Source organism: Cucumis sativus, chromosome 4 (assembly GCF_000004075.3).
Source record: "Cucumis sativus cultivar 9930 chromosome 4, Cucumber_9930_V3, whole genome shotgun sequence".
In the NCBI taxonomy this organism is placed as follows: Eukaryota; Viridiplantae; Streptophyta; class Magnoliopsida; order Cucurbitales; family Cucurbitaceae; genus Cucumis; species Cucumis sativus.
This window is the reverse complement of record NC_026658.2, coordinates 20,387,487-20,408,042: the sequence shown is the minus strand read 5'-3', so window position 1 is coordinate 20,408,042 and position 20,556 is coordinate 20,387,487. Positions and strand designations below refer to the sequence as shown.

The 20,556-nt window shown below is 34.4% G+C and overlaps 2 protein-coding genes and 1 long non-coding RNA gene across 4 annotated transcripts; all 3 read right to left on the bottom strand.

The window, feature by feature from the left end:
• Positions 1 to 792: 792 nt before the first annotated feature.
• On the bottom strand, positions 793 to 2,600 carry LOC116403267. Its single transcript, XR_004215941.1, has 2 exons — positions 2,012 to 2,600; positions 793 to 1,151 (listed from the first exon to the last, which is right to left on the bottom strand). It is a non-coding gene; the product is annotated as an uncharacterized LOC116403267 (long non-coding RNA).
• Positions 2,601 to 5,315: 2,715 nt separating this feature from the next.
• LOC101221398 (pentatricopeptide repeat-containing protein At2g13420, mitochondrial) lies at positions 5,316 to 7,288 on the bottom strand. The gene has a single exon (XM_031884785.1). It carries the CDS (start codon positions 7,271 to 7,273, stop codon positions 5,753 to 5,755), a length of 1,521 nt encoding a protein of 506 aa, XP_031740645.1. The 5' UTR covers positions 7,274 to 7,288; the 3' UTR covers positions 5,316 to 5,752.
• A 3,686-nt stretch (positions 7,289 to 10,974) lies between these two features.
• Positions 10,975 to 14,539, bottom strand: LOC101216976 (rhomboid-like protein 14, mitochondrial). Of its 2 annotated transcripts, none has more exons than XM_004146341.3 (3): positions 14,320 to 14,539; positions 12,904 to 13,096; positions 10,975 to 12,084 (listed from the first exon to the last, which is right to left on the bottom strand). In XM_004146341.3, the coding sequence occupies exons 2-3, from the start codon at positions 13,075 to 13,077 to the stop codon at positions 11,314 to 11,316; spliced, it is 945 nt and encodes a 314-aa protein (XP_004146389.1). In that variant the 5' UTR covers positions 13,078 to 13,096; positions 14,320 to 14,539; the 3' UTR covers positions 10,975 to 11,313. The 2 variants fall into 2 exon arrangements, with proteins under 2 accessions (XP_004146389.1, XP_011653901.1); XM_011655599.2 differs by lacking the exon at positions 14,320 to 14,539 and adding an exon at positions 13,364 to 13,516.
• Between the last annotated feature and the right edge of the window lie 6,017 nt (positions 14,540 to 20,556).

The window sequence follows — 20,556 nt, the reverse complement described above, 5'->3', positions numbered from 1 at the left end:
GGCATAACAAAACTTTTTTTGTATGGTCATTCTCGTTGAAATAATCACAAGGGTAGTTTTTCTTGTTTTTAGACCAACAATTCTTTTTCAGCATGGTTAATCTTTTTGCAATAGCGACAAGGTGAAAATTTTCCTTTATTTGATGCCCTCTTTTCCTTTACTTCCTTGTAACTAGAGTAACGAACCTTGCAATTAACTTAACTTACTATTTCTGAGTAACTTTGTTCACCTTGGTCGAGGACAATAAAAAATTAAGTTGAGGGTGATTTTTTAGCTAGTGAAAGATGATATATCTTATTCTACTTAAGTATCTCAATCTATTCTTTATGTTAAAAAGACTATAAAACAAATATGACTCATTCTATTCACGAAATCAAAATACCTTGACATTTTGATTGTAAGTATAATGAAGGATAAGAATAAGAAAAAACAAAAGGATGGTGAGTGTCCAACGCCAGAAGAAAACTTAAAAGATTTCACGATTTTAGTAAAGACATAAGGTTCTAAGCCTCCTCTCTCGTCCATCAATAAAAAGAAAAGTGTTAAAGTGTGACTTTTAAACAACCTTTTGAAAAAAAAGAAAAGTTAACTAAAGGCAAAAGATACTCCATACTAAGTATGTGAACTTGTCCTTTGTTTTACATTTTTGTTTTTGTTGTGAGCATTAGTCTTGTCCTGATGTACAAATGTCTTTTAGCTGTCTTTTAGTTTTTGTATTAATTCTTTATTAGTTTTAGTTACTATGCAACCAACTGCTTGTACTATTTTCTCCTATAAATAAAGCATCTCCTCTCCTTTTGAAAGCCAGATTATACATTCAATCAAAAGTACTATTTGGTTTTACACCAAATAGGTATCAAAGTGCCAAAAAGTTTTTGGGCTAAATGGCTATCTGATGTGCTAACCCGATGGCAATAGAGAAACTTGCTCAAATACCAAGAGGCGGATGAAACACCCATCCTCTCTCCAAGAACTTCCTAGAGACGCTTGTTGTTCGTGGAAGCTTCTGTGGAAAGAAATGAAGTTACACTTCAAGAAGTCATGCAATGGCTTGAAAACTTTGCACCTCCTCAAAAATATTCATCACGAAACTCATGAACTCATTTGTAACTGGAGGCAACGTGGCATCCGTGGTGCTGGAATTAATAGACCTGGGCGAGTTCATCATTAAAGGAGATATGAAGTCCAAGAACGAATAAGACCATTTCAAGATTATCAAGAATCTTTTCCAAGAAACCAAGAATTTTATCAAGAACCTTAAGATTGGAGTTCCTCTGATGACGAACTACAAGAAAGGCTATTTATTGACAAGAATAGAAGAGTCTGGCCACATGTAGATGGAAGGAGAAGGGAATCGACAAAATTTAAGATGAAGATTGACCTTCCTAGTTATGATAGTACGTAATATTGAAGTTTTCCTTTATTAGTTGAAAAATATTGATTTTTTTTTAATTACATGAATATTCCCGAGATGAAGAAGGTACATCTAGTGACATTAAAGTTGAAGGCTGGAGCTTCAGCTTGGTGGGAGCAAATTGAAGTCAATAGGAGGAGAAATGGGAAAAAACATATTGCCTCATGGGAAAAAATGAAGAAGTTGATGAAGACTTGGTTTCTTCCACCCAACTATGAAGAAACCCTCTATAATCACTACCGAAACCCTCTATAATCACTACCAAAATTGCCAACAAAGAACCAGAATTGTTGTTGATTACATAAAACAATTCCACCAGTTTGGTGCAAGAACTGGTTTGTTGGAGAATGAACTGGTTTGTTGGAGAATGAACAATACCTCATTGTCTGATTTGTTGGTGGATTAAGGTTTGAAATCAAGGAAAAAGTAAGATTACAATCTTTTTTAGGTCTTTCTGATGTCATTTCTAATGGAAATGGTAGATATGCGTAGCGAAATAAGGATCAAACTTTACTCTAATTGCAACTAAACACTTTAGTAATTAACATGCATTACAATCCTAATTGAAACAAAGATAGGGTTAAAAGAAAAACTCACCTTTAGTACTTTAATTTTCTTGTGATCTCCTCACGAACTTTTCGCAATCTGCTCACGAACTCGAAGCCAGGACTACCACTAGAGAGAGAAAAGATGGAATTTTAAGGAGGAATCTAGCTTTGAGATTTTGTTGTGTGGAGGGTAAAGTGAGTTATTGGTTTATTTTGTAATTCTTAATTACAAAATAAAATCTCACCTTGTTAAAAAGACAAGAGACCATTCATATTTGCAATAAACCTCTTTACGAGCAAACCACATGTAAGAGCTTATTTATCTCACCAATTGACATTTCACTAACTATTAGTGAAGTTGGTGTTTCACATGCATGAAGCTACTTACAAATCACATGCAACACTTACATATGATGAGTTTGCCAAATCTTAACAAATTAGTCTAAGGGCAGTTTGGTAATTTGACATTTAAATCAAATTCAAAGTTTGACTTTTTCAATTCGAAAGTTAACATTTTGACTTTTTAACATTTTTTCCGTCTTGACTAATTTTGACCTCTCAAGCATGAATTCACATTCATTTTTCTAAAATTCAAATCATATTTGGATATAAAGCCAGTCAAAGTTTGACTTCTGAAAATCAAAAGTTAACATTTTGACTTTTCACATCTTTGACCACTTCCATCAATTTCGAGCTTTTGAATATGAATCTGTATTTATATTTTTACATTTTAACATAAAGCTCCATCTTTAACTTATAACAGACGTCTACATGTATCTATCGCTTTTTCTCTCTTTACCTAATTCAAACAATTCGAATTATTCTATCATAATGTTCTAAGTTGATTATTTTTTAGCTAGCGGGGGAACCTAGTAGACCTATAACAATCCGAGATTAACTGGTTAAACTCTTTAGACCGAGTCAATCAACCTTTGTTAACTAACGGGTCATTCCACTAAAATCTCGTAGTTGCACGCCCATCACCATAGATATATTTGTGTTCATGTGATATAATCATGATAAGTAAGTTAATCCTCACAGGTTATTCGTAATCTCGGTTAGGTCAAAGTATCGTTTTACCTCCAAGACTACATCTTGCTCCTTAAGTCCCACTGATCCACTATTGAACAATTGATTTAAGGTCCAACCTATACACCGAATCCCTCTCAGGCCAATGAAAGGATGAGGCTCCTTGTTTAAGACTTGGATTCATTCTTTAAGGGAATGAATTTCGTCTTGCACCCTATGTCCCTAGCTATCCACTTGGTCTTACCCCTAAAATGAGAGGCTTCATTTTTTTGTACCTTGTTGTATTAAACGTCTGTTATTAATAAAGTGTAAGTTTTGGCTAAATTGATCGTGTAAAGTTTTTCGGATTAAGAAAGTGTTCGCGTTCAGTATGACTTCTGTTGCGTTATATTTTCTCTAAGTATTTAAAAGGTTTTGAAGTTAAATTAGTCAATGAGAAAATTTAAAGACTATAACTAAGTCGCACCCTTTTCCCTTTACTTTGGTGTTTTGGTCGTATTGCAGTTAAGGGTGTGACATGAACGATTCAGAATTACATCGTTTGTACTAACTACAAAACGGATCACATCTATAGTGCCCCCATAAATAAGATGTGTAACCGATTCGTATACTATAGACTATATACTCGAACTTGATCCATGTTTACATCTCTACGTAAAGTTCAAGTTTACTCAATAATAGTCTCGAGTCCTTAGTTTATTGGATTTAAGATTATAGTATCGATAACGACTTTATTGAATAGAATATATGATTACAAACTACGAGTTTTAGAACATAAATTTCAATAGTTACTTATGCAACTTATGCAAAGTCTGTAGAAGAGATTAATGATTTGAATTCAAAGAAAAACACAAGGGGTCCATGGAATACCAACACTAATCGTAAGCCAACTGCTGCATACTCTTCTCCTACTCAGCACATGGGAAGAAGACTAAAGCAATTACCAAAAAACAAGCAAAGAATTTTTATCAAAGATCTAATATGAGCAAGTGCTTCCGTTGTAGTCAAACCAACCATCTCTCCAATTCTTGCCTAAAAATTGCCCAAAAAGAAAGACTGTAGTCATTCTTGAGGAAGGTGAAGACTTTATTGAAGAGCAGGAAGAAGAATTTTATCAAGATGAAGATATTTTAGAACCCGATGAAGGAGAAAGATTATCTTGTGTACACCAAAGAGTACTAATTGCTCCAAAAAGTAATTTTTTCCATCAGCAAAAGCATAACCTCTTCGAGACTCGTTGTACCATCTAAAGCAAGGTGTGCAACATGATCATAGATAGCGACAGTAGTAAAAATTTTGAGGAAGATGAAGCTGGTTGCTACACTCGAATTGAAAACAGAGCCTCATTCTAATCCTTACAAGATATGATGGATCAAGAAAGGTGGAGACGCCCAGACTAGTGAAATTTGCTCTATTCCTTTGTCAATTGGAGGAACTTATAAAGATAAAATTGTGTGTGACGTTTTAGATATGGATGTTTTTCATATCTTGCTTGAAAGGTCATGGCAATATGATGTTCAAGCAATCCATAGAGGAAGGGAGAATACATGTGAATTCCATTGGATGAACAAGAAGATTGTCCTAATGCCCTTGGCAAAAAAGAAAAAAAAACAAATGGAGCCAATCCAAGGAAGATCAATAGCCATCTCTTCATCGCTAATCTTGATAACTACTGGATAATGCCAATGAAGTAAAGGAATTTCAAGCAACAATCTGCCAAATACACTTGCCAAAGTTGCTGAAAATTCCTTCAGACAAAATAAAGAATTTTAATTGGGAAACTTAAGTTCAGAGAGTAAATCTTAGGCACAAAGCAAGATTGATACTGATGCTTTCGAAGACAACATTTTTGGTACAATACTTGGTAGAAATATCCATAAGTTCAAAACTAATGAAAACTATCTAGAAAATGGCAATTTATCTGATGAAAATGTGAAGGGTGATATTGTGACAAATGAACTTTCAAGTTGTTCAAGGAAGGGGAAATTACGTAAGCCTAACAAAGATACATTGAAGAATTTCCAAGCATTAAAAAAAAGCCAACCAATCTTCCTCTAGTTTGGCTCTTCCTCTACGAGACATACAACATAATATTTTTGTTCAAAATGTAGGAGGTTGGTTTGGATATACACCAGATGGATTCCAACTTTCAATACATTTCAAAACAAACTCGGGAAGAGCTGTCTTTTTGTCTTTTAGTTTCTGTATTAATTCTCTACTAGTTAACTAAAACTACCTAGTTAGTTACTATGTAACCAATTGCTTGTACTATCTTTCCCTAAAGATCTCCTCACTCTTTGGTTTTACACCATGTCCGAACCTGCTTAGGTTAAGAGGTCTCCCTGCAAAATATTTTATTTGATTGAAATTGTGTTCAAAACAAGCTAAGTTATAATAAACAATCTAACTGATGATGGACTTTCCAGACGAGTCTTGAACTTATGGTCTCATTCCTCATTGTATGTTGACAGGAGTGGGGGAATCAAACTTTCAGTTCGAGATAGATAATACAAGCACTAAGTCGATTGAATCACACCCATTTTGGCTCCTCAAAGCTCTTGATAGGAATGTTCACGTGGATATTTCTTCTTTTTGGTTGATCCACATGGCATAATACGCCTTACTTGAAGTTGAAGCCTGTCACTAAGTTTCTTAAGATCCCTAAATCACATATGCACAAAGATAAAGGAAAAATACACATACCAAAACACGTTGTGTAATTCTGGAGTCCAATTTAAATCTCACTTGCATATCATCATTATCATCTCATATAAGGCTTAATGTGATAGTTTTTTAACTCAGAGCCATATGTTTTAGACTCTTCTTCCAGTTTCTTCTTCAATCTTCTCCAAGTTCTCAACATATCAGATTGTATCAACCCTCTGTAAAGCATCTCAAAGGTAACCTTCTGAGGAAGAAACCCCCTTTCAATCATCTCAACAAAAAATTGACAAGCCTCACTCCATCTCTGCTTCTCGCACAACCCGTGTATGATCGTTGTATATGAATCCAAATCTGGCCCTACACCGCTTTCTTTCATATCATTCCACAACTCTTTCAGAGTCTCCTTCTTGTCCAGATTCAAAAACAAGGCTAGTAATATGTTATATGTATGCAAACTAGGAGCACATAAACAATCCTCTCTCATTTTCTTGTACAGCCTCAAAGCACCAGCCCCATCCTTTCTACCTCTATACTCTTTGAAGAAACAGTTATAAGTTGTAGGAGATGGAGAAATTCCACTTCTCACCATTTCTTCAATCAAGTTTTCACCATCCTCAAGCCTCCCACAAGAGCAGAGGCATTTGATCACCGATGTATAAGTTGCCACCGTGGGAGAGATTCCAAGCTCTTTCATCTGCTTCAACTTATCAAGCGACAACTCGGGCTTGTGGGCACGGCTATAAACATGAAGCACAATAGAGAAACTCGTCACATCAGGCTCAATCCCCCTCTTCCGCATTTCATCAAACACCTTCTCTGCATGCCTAATCGTCTTTTCAAACCTTCCCTCTGGATGTAAACTCGCTCTCCTGCAAACCCCATTCAACAAAACATTATAAGTAACCACATTGGGCTCAATCCCACGCTCAACCATATCCTTCAAAAACCTCTCCGCCATCTCAAATCGCCCAATCTTACACCATCCATATATCAAAATCGTGTAAATCTTCACATCAACACCAAACTCCTCCTTCCTCTTGTTAAAAACCTCCACCGCAACTTTCACATAGCCATATTTACAAAGGACATCCAACAAATAGCAAAAATCATCAATTCCTACCTTATTTCCAGTAAGCCCCTCAATGTCATCAAACGCTCGAATGGCCTGGCGAGTGCGGCCTGAAGAAATCAAGCGGCGAATCAGCAAGAGGAAAGTATCAGTACCCTTGTGGTCCATTTGAAGAATCAAATGCCAGGCGGCGTCGAACTGGCGGACTTTGGCGAGAATATCAAGGAGGATATTGTAGGAGGTAGTGGAGATGGGGTTGGAGGGGAGGGAGTTGGCGTAGTCGAAGAAGGAGAGGGCGATTTTGGAGTGGTGGGTGAGGCGGAGAAGGGTTTGATCGAGGAGGTGAGAGGAAAAAGAGATTGAATGGAGTTGAAGAGAAGATTCCATGGAATGGAAGGGATTGTGATGGTGAAGAAGGATTTGTGAAACCAAATCGGCATCTTTAGAGGGTTGGATTTGGGGAAGAAGAGAAGAGAGAAAGCGGATGGAGGAAATGATTGAAGGGAGAGGAGAAATGAGTGAAGAACTATGGAGTTTTGTAAAAGCCATTGAATGGAATTAAGAGAAATTTTGAAACAAATTGATTATATATACGAATCTCATTTCATATCATCTCATGTATGTTGCTTTTTTTAAAAATTAAATTACACATTTCTTTTATTAAATTACACATTTTTTAAAAGTTCCCCTCAAATGTTAATTTTCCTTTTTTTTTTCTTCACTTTCGTCTTTTCCTACGTACTAGTAAACAACACGTGCATGAAAATCACACACGAACAACATTAGAGATCTTAAAAATAAATTATGATAATATGATTCATGTCACTACATTTTCTAAATTATAAAAATAACAAATTTAAAAGTCGATAACTCTATGATTAACGTCTAATAGCCTAATGATTACAGTGTGATAGCCCTCCGATAACTTACGATTATCATCCGATAGCTGTATAATATTTACTAATTTTGTCATATTCGCAATATGCAAAAAATAGGTACCATGAACGTTTATTTTCTAAATATTTTTGTCATTTGATGCAATTTTGCCAAAAAAAATTGTAGTTTTAACTTAATTTTATAAAATTGGAATAGTCATTTCAATATTTTCATATTTATATCATTTTTATATTTCACATCGTAATGGGTGAAAAATGAATTTATTCAACAAAAAGGACAATTTTGTCATTTTTCGAATGTATATTTGATTTTGATTTGTTTGCATAATTCAAATTTCATTCATTAACATCGTGAGCTTATACGTTACAAACTTAATCATCTAATCTATATATCCAGATAACATGAAAAATAGAAAGGTTTGTTAATTAGTTGTGTAATAACATATATCATTATGTAATATCATTTATGAAATATGGAAAAGTTACATTATGACCTTAATAACATAGAGCATTAACTAAATTTGGTTATGGAATCAAAATGTTCTTTTTTTTTTTTACTAAGGAGATAAAAAGTTAACAAAGTGCAACTTCTATATTTTGGATGTGAAAATGACCACAAACATTAAATCTACGTGTGATAAAATTGCACTAAAAGACTAAAAAAAAGTTGCAATGAAATGGTAAAACATCCACCAAAACCATATTTCTTTTAAAATTATGAAATTATAAGTATGAAATAATAATTTTTTTTAATGATTTTGTAGGTAAAAAATTAAATGATAGACTATAATATTTCTTAGTTTACACATTTTATTACATTTGTTTATACTTAACAAATTTCAACAATATTTACATTGTATTAACAAAATCAAAGTATTAGTCATTCAACCATTTCATTGATAAAATAGCTTTAATTAAAAAGAAAAATGAAGAAAAAAACATGACCAAGATTCTTGGGAAATTGCCAAAAATGGGGTAGAAAAAGAGTTTTAAGATTGATTGTAAAAAAAGTTGAGATTTAGGACAAATTTAGGTCGAAATGACAAAAATACCCTTATTTAATTTTACTTCACATTTACTCTTCTCTTCAATGTAGAGTACACAAAGGAAAAAAAAAACTCATTTGCAATTTTTCTCCTCTCTCAAAAGTTTGTCAACTTTCCGCTTTACTCCGGTGTCGTTCTCCCATTACGTAGAATAACTCCCAAGGAATAACTTTCTTTTATTTAAATTAATATAAATATAAATATAATATAAATTTAAATTATATTATATCATATATAATATTAATTTTATATTATATCATATATAATATAACCAATTGTTTAGATCTTCTCATATATTCTAATATGAATCGAATCCATATTAATTTTTAATCTATAGTTTATTTATGAATCTATATATTGTTGTAAATCTTACATTGGTCAGCCAACCACTTCTACTTTGTGAGCAATAACCAGCAACTAGTGTCGAAGATCTCACATTGGTTAGCCACCAATTTCCAATATGTGAGGAACAACCTTCAATGATTCAAAATAGCAACCATTTTATTCTAAATGAAGAATCTCGATTGATATGTATATGTGAAAACCTTGTAGTTCTTTGTTATTATATGTTGCTTGATTATCTAATATTAAGCATTTTAGAAAAAGTCTAAACAACCAACATCCTCAAGAGGGAGTGACTACAAAAAATTATCCATTATTGAGGCAAGAAACAAGAGAGAGTTGATGTTGGTGAAAAAACCGACTATGGTTAAATCGATTGAGGTTAAACCTGTAGATATAGTAGTGCTTATCTTAGAGGTTAAACCACTCAATCCACTGGATTTGTAGGTCAAATTGAGAAAGATAGAATGATATGATGCCATGTGACTGGTGGATGATAGTTTGTGGAAGACATACTTAGCGTGGAGGAAAAGTGTGCAGATGAAGCACAAAGAAATGATTGTCGTCTGCTCATTCTGAAAGAAGGATTTTTTTCGAACACTTGAAAAAAACACTAACTGTTGAGAGACATAAGTACACTTTCCATTTCAATTTATATGTACAACTAAACTATACGATCGTGTACTTTATATTCTTATGTAATTAAATGATCGTGTGAATGAGGTACAAGGTCAAGTATTTTATCTACATGATCATTTAATTACATAACAAAAATGATCACTTATCTTTGGTAAACGATCGCTCACTCTAAAAATTATATAACTAAGAGAACGTTAGCTAAGGTACACAATTTTGTACCTAATCTTACACGATCGTGTATTGTTCTTCTTCTTTTTTTTTTTTTTTTGGTATTATGATCCTAACGTTCAATTTTCTTTGTAGACCATTGATTTGTTAATCATTTTTTTACATCGATGGATGCATCGTTTTTGGTTCGTTGTTCTATAAAAGAAAACGATTACATTATTTTATTTGTTTTTTAAGGACGCAATTCAAAGAGTTGAACTGATCGTTCAACGACCTTTCGATGATGGTGTAAAGACGTCAAATGGTGACAAGGTTGTGTGGAAATTCCAAATTGTCCACATAACTCTCTATGGGATGAACCAACGTTGCAATACTACTTCAACTACATTCTTGATAATATTCCGGACCGCAAAGTGTGAACAGATGTCAACTATGTGATTGGGGATGGCTCTTGCGGCTAACATAAAGAAATGCAAGATCCTTGTGTTCGACTTTATACCCAATTATATTGATCAAACTATTGTTGACAAAAATCTTCAACTATATTGATCAAACTATCGTTGACAAGAATCTTCAAGTGGTCACACGATGCATCCCTATCAACAACTGAAAATCATGAGACAATTTGAATAAATTTCACCCGTGGCTAGTAGCTAGATTCAAAGTGATATTGCAATACAAAAAGTAATTGGATTAAGAGATATTTTGTGCTAACAAACTGTAATTCTAGTTGTCTAGAAGCATAAAACATAACACTGTTTAGACAAAAGTATGTTACAGAACTTTGAGCTAATAAATTCTTTTGGTAGTTTAACTATTTGTTTTCTATATCATATGGTAGTAAAGTTCTTTTTGTTAATTAGTAAATAGCTTTTGACAGGGTGTTTGTCAATGTTTAAATACTTTTAATGAAGGATGGTGTAAATATAAATTAAACAATAGACTTAAACGATTGTGTAGCTACTCCCAAGCGCGTACTCAATCTAAATGATTGAGTAAATGCTCTTAAAGATCATGTAAATACTCGGTTCAAAGTTCTTAATAGTCTCACTCGCAATCCATATCCTTGCAATTAAAGGACAAACCGTTCATTAGCAATGTCAGTTTTTGGTTGATTATTAACCTTCACATTAGAAAAACTTGCAACAACAATCATAGATGCCATTCGTGTAACAATTACTTCAATTAGAAATCTATTCAACCGTTATCAAGAAGCAGCTACATGAAGAGATGTCATATAGAAAACCAATGATGAAAAGAAAGTATGTTAATTCCTTCCCCGTGTACAAAGACTTTTCTATCTGTGTTCAATCAAATTTGCTATGTTCCTAAACACAAGCTCCATGCTCCATACCACTTCATTTTTTCAACGTCTAGTAAACAACTTCATCATTTCCGAAAGATGGTGTAAACAACTTCAACATCTAGTAGCCTTTCAATTTACTCTTCTAAAAGTAAATATCTGGTGGCCTGAGAAAATGAACAATCTATTCTACCATCAACCAAATCTTTCAAGTCTCCGACGACGCATTTCCTCCCAAGTCAAATCCAATTGACTCGATAATTGGTTAGAATGCAGCACCCCATCCTGCCGATCTGTCCCACACATTTCACACGCACTTAATAAACCAGAATTGTCAAATGTACATGCCTGACACCTCCATGTGCCGATGCTCGTTACAGGCCTTGAACCGACCGTTCCTCCTCCAAATATCCTACGCTGCCGAAAGGGATTCAAGCGGCAGAAAAATCCATAAGAACGACTCAATATTCGACCAACACTTCTAATAAGAAGTGTCAATGGATCCGACCCTGAATTCGTACCCTTCAGACGCAAAAAGAGAAGACCAGCAAGTATACCACCAAGATGACCAAGGAAAGAGACACCAGGTGAAACCATTTGGATAAGTATTAGTTCCAACCATGCAGCATGACTTGATGGTACTCTTAGACCATGAACGTAAGTGTAGCTGTCAGTTTCAGAACCAAGAACAACTTTCATAGCAAAAAGTACACCGGAAAACCCAACAGAATATTCATAGTAGTAAGGCCTCCCATAATTAAAGAATATCAGTAAGGATTTGATGAGCAACAAGGTAATTCCCTGCGACATTATGAGTAATGCACCAACCATTGAAGCAAATTCGATGCTACCCATTGATGTTTCCAACTGAGTGCCTTTCCATAGTAGAGATATCATGTTGTAGACAAGGTGAGGGTCACCCACATGGTAGAATGGTGATAGTAAAAAACGCTTCAAGTCCTTGTGCTGGCAAAGTGGGAAATGCAAATGATACCAATATTATGACAGTAACAGGAATGCCAATATCACATTATCTCATTCAAAAACGACATGCAAACAAGTTAATAAACAACAAAAAAGAAAATAATCCTACAGGAGTTCAAAATTGTTAGGTATATACTCATCAAGATGGATTAAAGAAGTACAATACTGAAAAGAAAGAAACTGTGAATATTGTACAAAAATCAAAGCAAACTCTTAAAAGCTTTTCATTTTTCTCAAAATAAAAGTTTAACTATAATTTGAGGCCATCATACAACAACCTCACTATGAGGACGATTTGTAAGGACACAAATTACACAGTTATGTGGGGGCTACCCAATCTATATGTGTTTTGTAACGTTCAACATCATACAAGAACCATTTCTTATGGTTAAAGCATACAAATTCAACTAGTATCTACTTATTTCTTCCATTTTTCTCAATGAAAAATGACTTCACAGCTAAAAAGTTCAATAAATAAATAAAGACCTATTCGCTTCAATGATGCTATAAAGCAGGTAGCCAGTATCTAAGGAAACTACAAGATTATTTATACAGCTGATCAAAAAAGAAACATGATACCAATTTCTCAATGAGACAGCAATGCTTTATTCCAGAGAAAGTAACGTGCCATTCTGTTTAGGACTTCCCTACCGATGTATTAATGAATAGGAAAGTCCTCAGCAGAAAGATCTCTCATTAAATTTTTATAATCATCACCAATTAACTCTAACATAGAGAGTGCAGTTAAGTCTTAAACAGAGAACAGCAGAATAGAATTAGATTATTAGCCAGAATAGTCACCTTGAAGATGAGATGTGCATTAAACCAGACCTCATCTATGGAAGGGATGATATGATGAAGAAAATTGGGCCTTAGATGAATGAGAGTATTAGAGGCAAGGAGCCCCAGAGTGATCGGGTTCCCTTGGAGCCTGTAGTATTGGCTCACTACTTGGTAAGCTAGCAGTGGTAACATTCCTGCCTGTGCTTATTCCCTATAGTATCCAATAAAAAGTTGGTTAAAGTAGGAACAATAATACAAAGAGGAAAGAGCAGCATTCTCATGCATTGCAACTCAAGAAAATATTGTTTCAAAAAAAATATATAGATATAACTAGGGTACCAAACTGTTAAGATCCCTCCTAACAAGAACTATCTCAAGAACAAAGGATGAGCTCAAGAACAGTTATAGAACAATCAAATATGAAAATATATGTAATATATTCTAGAATACCACAAGACAAGCAACAAAGTAACCTAACCTTTCGAGAGGGCTGGACTCTCCCAAATTCCCTTTACAAGGAAATCCCTCCACAAAATTCTTCACACCTCTCCTCAACCACTCTCCTACTATTTATAACAAAAAGACCTAACTAACTTACTAACTATTCGCTAACATGCCCCACCAGTAACCATCTTCATTTTCTATGCTGTTTTCCTATCTAGGGTCCTCACACAAACTTCCTGAAGCAAACCCTTATTCTTACATAAATGTAGTATCTATTTCAGGAAGAAATAAATACCAAATTATAGTTAAGGTTCAAGTGGAAGAACTGGGTTGCCATAGCAATGCATTAAAAGTTTGGCATAGCTGAAGATGACTTTTAGCCTTGCGTCCACTGCTTGCTAAAAATATCTCTCCAATCTCTGACGTGTCATTAGGTCGATTTTGACATGTGCCATTTTATTGGTTGTGATTTTTATATTATGTACAGGAAACGGCCAAGGTTGTGCATACACGATATACAAAATATTAGGCTGGAAACCTATAGTCCTACTTCCAAAATGGAACCCCTACAAATAATTAGCAGTACCAAATCCTCAAAATTCAAGACCATTCCAAATCCAAATAAATTCAATTTTAAAGCAGTCCACATAGCTTAACACAAAACAAATCATCTATGGTAACTCACATAGCTCGCAACCATTAAAGATCAAAACATAAAAACTACACCTATTGAGAAATGGCATTCGAGTATTCAAAGCCTAAAAAAAAGCAATAATTTGAACAACGAGCGAGCAGCAAGTGTTCCCATTATACAATCACAAAACCAAGAACATGCAACAGAGGAAAAAACAAATTCACTAAATTGATGACACAATCGTGATTCTATCAAAAGATAGTCCATATTTTGCGAAAAGAAATAAATCGAGGAGTGAAGAAATCAAGGAAATGGGGTTTGAAAGCAGGAAATTGAGAATTAACCGTGAATCTTACCTGTTGAAACTTGAAAGAGCAGAAAAGAACGAAGGAGCACCAAAGTAGAGTATTTGATCAAAGGGAAAGAGTGTCGACGTACAAAATAACTCCGATGTCACACCGATTAAGAACTCCACCTTGGATTGCCTTGCCGACTACGAAATCTCTAGAAAACTCACCAATGTTCTTTTCCTTTCTTTCTTTTTCTATTCTCTTTCCACTTTGGCTGAATTACATTAATATTGAGAAATTACCAAAAATGAGAAAAAATTTAAAGGTATAAAGAGTTGATTTTTAAAAAGTGATTTTTAGGGCAAAGTAATTAGGAAAAGTCTATATTGTCCTCGAGTTAAAAAAAATCTAAAAATCAATTTTTTTTTTCTTCTATTCTTCTCCTTTTCCTTCTCCCTCATTTTCGGCTTCTTCTTCTCCCTCTCTTCTACTAAGCAACTCTTCTTCTTTTTCAGTTGTCATTGTTGTCTCTTTCACCGCCGTCGACTGTTCAAGCCCCCGTGGTGGTCAGTCCATGTGTGGCGTGCAAGATTCTATGTCGCAGATGCACAGAGAAATGTGTATTGACCCCTATTGTCCTATCTCTGAGCCTCTCAAGTTCCTCATTGCTTACCGTATCTTTGTCACTAGCAACATCATCAAATTGCTTCTGATACTTCCTTAATTCCTAATTTTCTGTTTCTCTCTTCAAATTTTGGGTGTTATCTTCTCGTTTCTAGGTTTATAAATTATGAATTTATTTCCGAAAATTGAAAATTGACCTTAAAAACTTAAGGAAAAACCATCAAATTAGTTCGAAAATTTTGTTTGAGCAATTGATGTCATCTATGGCTCGAACGAAGTTAGTACTAAAATTGATGAAACAAAATCCTAATAGATTCAACTCATTGTGGTAATTATCCTCGTCATATTGTGATTGGTTCCAAAATATGTCATTGCTATAATTTGCTTTTTTTTTTTCTTTTTTTTTGCTTTCCTAGAAAACATCAACTTCTGAAGAAACTCAAGTAGGATTAGAATTGTGGCTGCCAAAAGAAGAATGGATTTCAATTAATCCTCTTCTGGTATGTAATGTTCTTTTACAAATAGTTGTTGCCCTGGGTACCATGATTGGATGAATTTGATGGCACTATTCCCTTATAAACGTATTGTACCATATATTTTACCCATACGCAGCAATATTCTTACTCATAATTGTGCATTTCTATATCTATATATTCACACACGGTATTAGGATGTTTACCCCTTGAAAAAGCACCCTACTACATCTACAAATTGAGTACTAGGTAACTTCTTATTGTTATTTGCAATGATTTATGCTAAAATGATTTTCAAGAAAAAATTGCATATATATTATTAATTTTATGAGTTATACTAACTTCGGTAAAAAAAAAAAAAGTGTGTACTTGCTCTAAACATCTGCCATATAAACTAGTGGCATGGGAGAAATATGCTCTTTCCCATGTCTTTTTATTTTTAAACAACTTTTGTTAGAAAAAATAAAAGAAGGTATAGCATAGAAAAAATCGAGTTCACAAAAAAGTCACATTCCTCTTCAGGAAATAACTCTGACTATGCAAAATAACTACTATAGAATAGTTGCAAAAGTCCTTTGAAACCAAAGACCACAAAAGAACATGAAAGCAAATCAGGGATCAAATCCTCACTAAGGTGTTTAAACACCCCTCTAGAAGACCTACTTTTCCACTCACGTCCAGAAGTCCACAAGATCACACAAACATCTCATCAAACCATAAAAAGTGACCCTTCTCCCCACAAGTCAAATTGAGAAGGAACTCATCCATCATAGCATTAGGACTGCAATAGGCATGCAAAATTCTCAAGTTTTATACTCTACAAGTATACTTCAAATTGACAAAGTTCAATTGTTTTTTTGTTAATGTTTTTCATTTTGGGGCTTTAGCTCTACTTTTTTTTAAAGCAATTAATGAGTTGGTGACTTGTGCTCTTTTGATTCCCATGATCTGAAGTTTGTTGGGTTGTGTGGATTCTCCTGTGTAATTTCTTATTACATCTCTATTTATTGATTTTTTCTTCAATTATTTTTTTAACCATTGTTGGCATATGAAACATGTTGGATTTGGATAGACTATTTGCATTTTCCTTCGACCCAAATGTGGAAATTGCAGTGTTAGTGACCTATGTCCATCTGCATTCAAGGAGTTTTATCAAGCCCATCACCCAAATTAAATGGTTCAAGTTCTACCAAAATGTTATGATCATATTTCTGTATGAATGAATATACTTACTAGTCCTACATTTTCCCCCAAGTTCTTGGTTTTCAATGATTTTGGTTTTTTTTTTTTTTTTTTTTTTTGTGGTACCATAATGGTTTACAGATTTAGAGGTTCCATTATGGTTTCTATAGCCAAGTGCTGAATAGATAAATAGGTGGATATTGAAGGATCTCAATTGACCAATGTTGTGTAGAACGAACCTTGTTATTGATGTTATAATGTATGATGTTCTTTGGTAGGGGTTTTACATTATACCATAATTTCATCATTGTCATTATTATTGACTAATTCTTCATAAAATTGTTTTAAGATGCAATAATGTCACTGCTAATTTATAGACTTTTGTTCTACAAAAATGAAAAAAAATTCTTGCTATCAATTTTGGACTGGAACTATCGAGCGAAAGCGAAATAGACAGTGGCTTACCATCTAGAAAAAAATGTTTTTCTTTTTTCTTTTTAATTCTTTTGTCAATCACGTTGAATTAGAGAGTTATCTTTAGTGGCAGAGTACTATTCTCAATATTTGGTCAGCAAGAACGGTGCGAGATATGTGCAAGATAAAATAAAAGAGCCTAATAAACTTATGACATAAACTTATGAAACATGAATAGAATCACTCTAGATGGCTTGGGAGAGGTAGCAGTTTGATTTTAAAACTCATTATTTGAAATGTGTGCGAGATGTGTGCGAGATAGGTGTGAGATATAATATAAGGCCTAATAAACTTACTAAACATGCATAGAATCACTCTAAATGGCTTTTAAGGGATAGCAATTTGATTTTGAAATTCACAATGAAATATTGAAATGTGTGCGAACCTATCTCACAGCATCTCGCACACATTTCTAACTTTCACTGTGAATTTCAAAATTAAAAGCCTTAAACATAGTTGTCCAAAATTACTAAAATGCGTTAAATTTCTTCCCTCAAAGTTTTAGAGCAAAACGCCAAACAATGCGTTCTATAACCTTCTGAAAGTGCACTTTACTGAGATTCACTCGCGAACTGACCTTCTCGCCTTCTCTTATCCAAAATGCCAACTTTCCCAAATATAAAATGTGTAGCACATTCCTCAATAAACTAGACTCAATTTCTAAGATTTCAAGACATATTTGAGTGAAAATGCCCAAGTAAGTTGTGAGAAACTCCTTTATGAAGTTAATTAAAACGCCCAACCTTAAACACTCAAAAACCTTTTCTAACCTTTTTCACTATTTCGCCAAGTCAACCCAAAACGCTTGGACACTTCTTTAAACGCATAAGGAGGTTCTCCATCTTTGTTTTGCTACCCATGACACTCATTTAGAGGTTATGTGGCCTTCCTTGTCGCCCATCTTAAACTCTAAATGTCCAATTCCATACATTTTGACACTTAGCCAAAATTTTCAAATTTTCTCTTATCTTAAACCTAAACTTTCATCTTTCCAAATATTTTTACTTTCTTTTCCCCATAAATTTTATTTCTCTTGTTTTTGACTAAGCTTAATAAATTCTAAAAGTTTAAGAAATTCTGAGTTTCACATAGCACCCTTCCTAGACTTGGGCTTGGGGCCTCAACCAAGATCTTTTGAGTAGCCCGATCATCTATCCAAAACGGTATCGCATATCTCGTCCTTGAAGAGTGGTTGAGAACCTTTTGTGGTGGGTTGGGACTGAAGTTCTAGCATTTTATTATGCAAGAATAATTTTAATTAAGTTATGAAGTCATGAATAAAAGTACAGAATAAGACAAAAGATATTCATAAACTTACATGCGCATCCACGGCCGCCTGCAAAACGAATTAGCCACTTCGAGCGTGTGTTTCTCTAAACAACATCACATGGTCGACTGACTGACCTCATTGTTCAGCGAGCTCATGTTGTTATTGTAGAAATGACTTGGACTCGCTACTATGGTTGTAAGATTGCTTTTATCTAGCAACCTTGTTCGTCCTTGATTGCTCCTACATGCAAACATTTTTTAAAGTTATATATGCATACAAAAGAAATGAAGTGATGTAACATTGCAATATGTAAATCTCACTTGAAATGCTTGACTCAAATAATGATTGTATAGGAAGTCTCAATCTTCCAGACGTTCCACCAATATGTGCGGTGGTTGGCACGTGTCTATTCATGGTCTTTGTACTTTTTGAAATGCCTATGACAATCTCCCCTGAACTCCTTGAAAGATGTGAGCATTTGATACTCAAAAAATCTAGTAAGTGCTTGATCATTGAAATCAAACACGAAATAATGCTACAAAGTAAAGAACATAAGTATTAACTTGGTTTATACATATGTACGTTTAAAACAAAAATGAATTAATTATTAAAGTTACCTGTAGAGCGCCCTTAACCACCTCAATGTATTCTAGTGGAACATCAGCCCACTTAAGGTAGCGGACTGGAAATGTATCTCTCTCACATACACCAATGTGAACCAAACAACATATGAAGAGATTGGCTTCTCTGCTTCTAGGGCTATGGTAATCAGAATCTTGCCATGCTTATGAACGTACCTCTTCAACACCAAGTTTCGAGACTATTGACATCTCTCCTAAGAGTTAGAGAGGGTTGAGGCCCATCTACTGAAGAAAACAAAACTACTATATATGTACCTAATTACCATTAAAGCAATGGGTCGAATCTGAAGTGTCGCCCATCGATAACGATCCTTCTGCATTATTAAACATGTCGTCAAACTCGAGAAACAAAGCATCTGTCTTTTTGAAATAGCTCGAAAATGATGGCATAGTATTTGTAGACATAAAAACCAAAATTAATTAAAAGAATGAGAGTACCTCAAACTGGATATATATATATATATATATATATATAAAGAAATATGTGAATACATGATTCGTCATTATTATTCGTCGTCGCTTGATCCTCTTTGATGTGATAATTGTTCATCATCGTCGTTTATGAAGTCGTCAATGAGATGACGCATAACAAATCTTTCAAACAGTGCAGGATCAACGTCAGGTCTGCACGAGTGTCATCCTCAATGTGTTCATCCACACGACGTTCGACAACTATTTTAAGTACTTTCAGTTGCTCATTCTCAACATCCTCCACTTCGAGAAGTCTCATATACAATTATTTTGGACCACTTGAACAACTTTCTAATTTCGTACCATTTTTTCGGATTCTCGAGGTAAAACGCTTGATGTGCCTGGATCGCAAGAACGATCGATTCCTCGATGAACCAAATACCCAAACTGTTGATTGATTTGTATCCTAATTCCACGCGTGTTTTATGGCTTTTGTTGTTATCTGTGTCAAAGCACCTACACTTAAATAGCCAAACATGTCATCCCATTGGATATTGAACATCCAACACTTCATCTAAAACATCGTTATATTATTGTTGGCATTTACACTGCCATTGTTTCACCGATTACCATGACTCCACTCTTTTGAATAGTGCATCGTGAATCACGCTCTATCGTGTGGAATCATACTCCACCGATAATGCATCCACTGTGAGATTAAGAATCAAGTGAATGTCTCATCGCAAGTGAGAAAAATCATGAGAAAAGTTTTCTCTCTCACGCAGTTCTATTGCCTGAAATTCACCTGTGCATGATTATATATAAATTATTCTCAAATAAGACATTCCTTGATGTTATCAAATTCATGTACATTATATACTTGAGCGCTGAACCATTCAGGAAGTGCTCGTTGATGTCTTTTATACAATTTGAAACCACTTTGAGCTTGACAACGTATCAACCTCAAGTGTCTCCTAAAGTTGATAGTTATGAGTTTGTATGACAACAATATATAACAAATACATGAAATAGCCATTGAAGTCGAAGGTTAATTATAAATGCGTACTTTTGGTACTCCACTATTCTATTGACATTGTTGAGGATGTACCAATGTGCGAGGCATTTCTCTTTTTGTGATTGGGTTTGTACACTTGACGCCCCTAATGGTCGTACTTTCTGCACGAACACTTCGAAGTCACCAATTACCTCGTCATCCAGAGTGCTATCA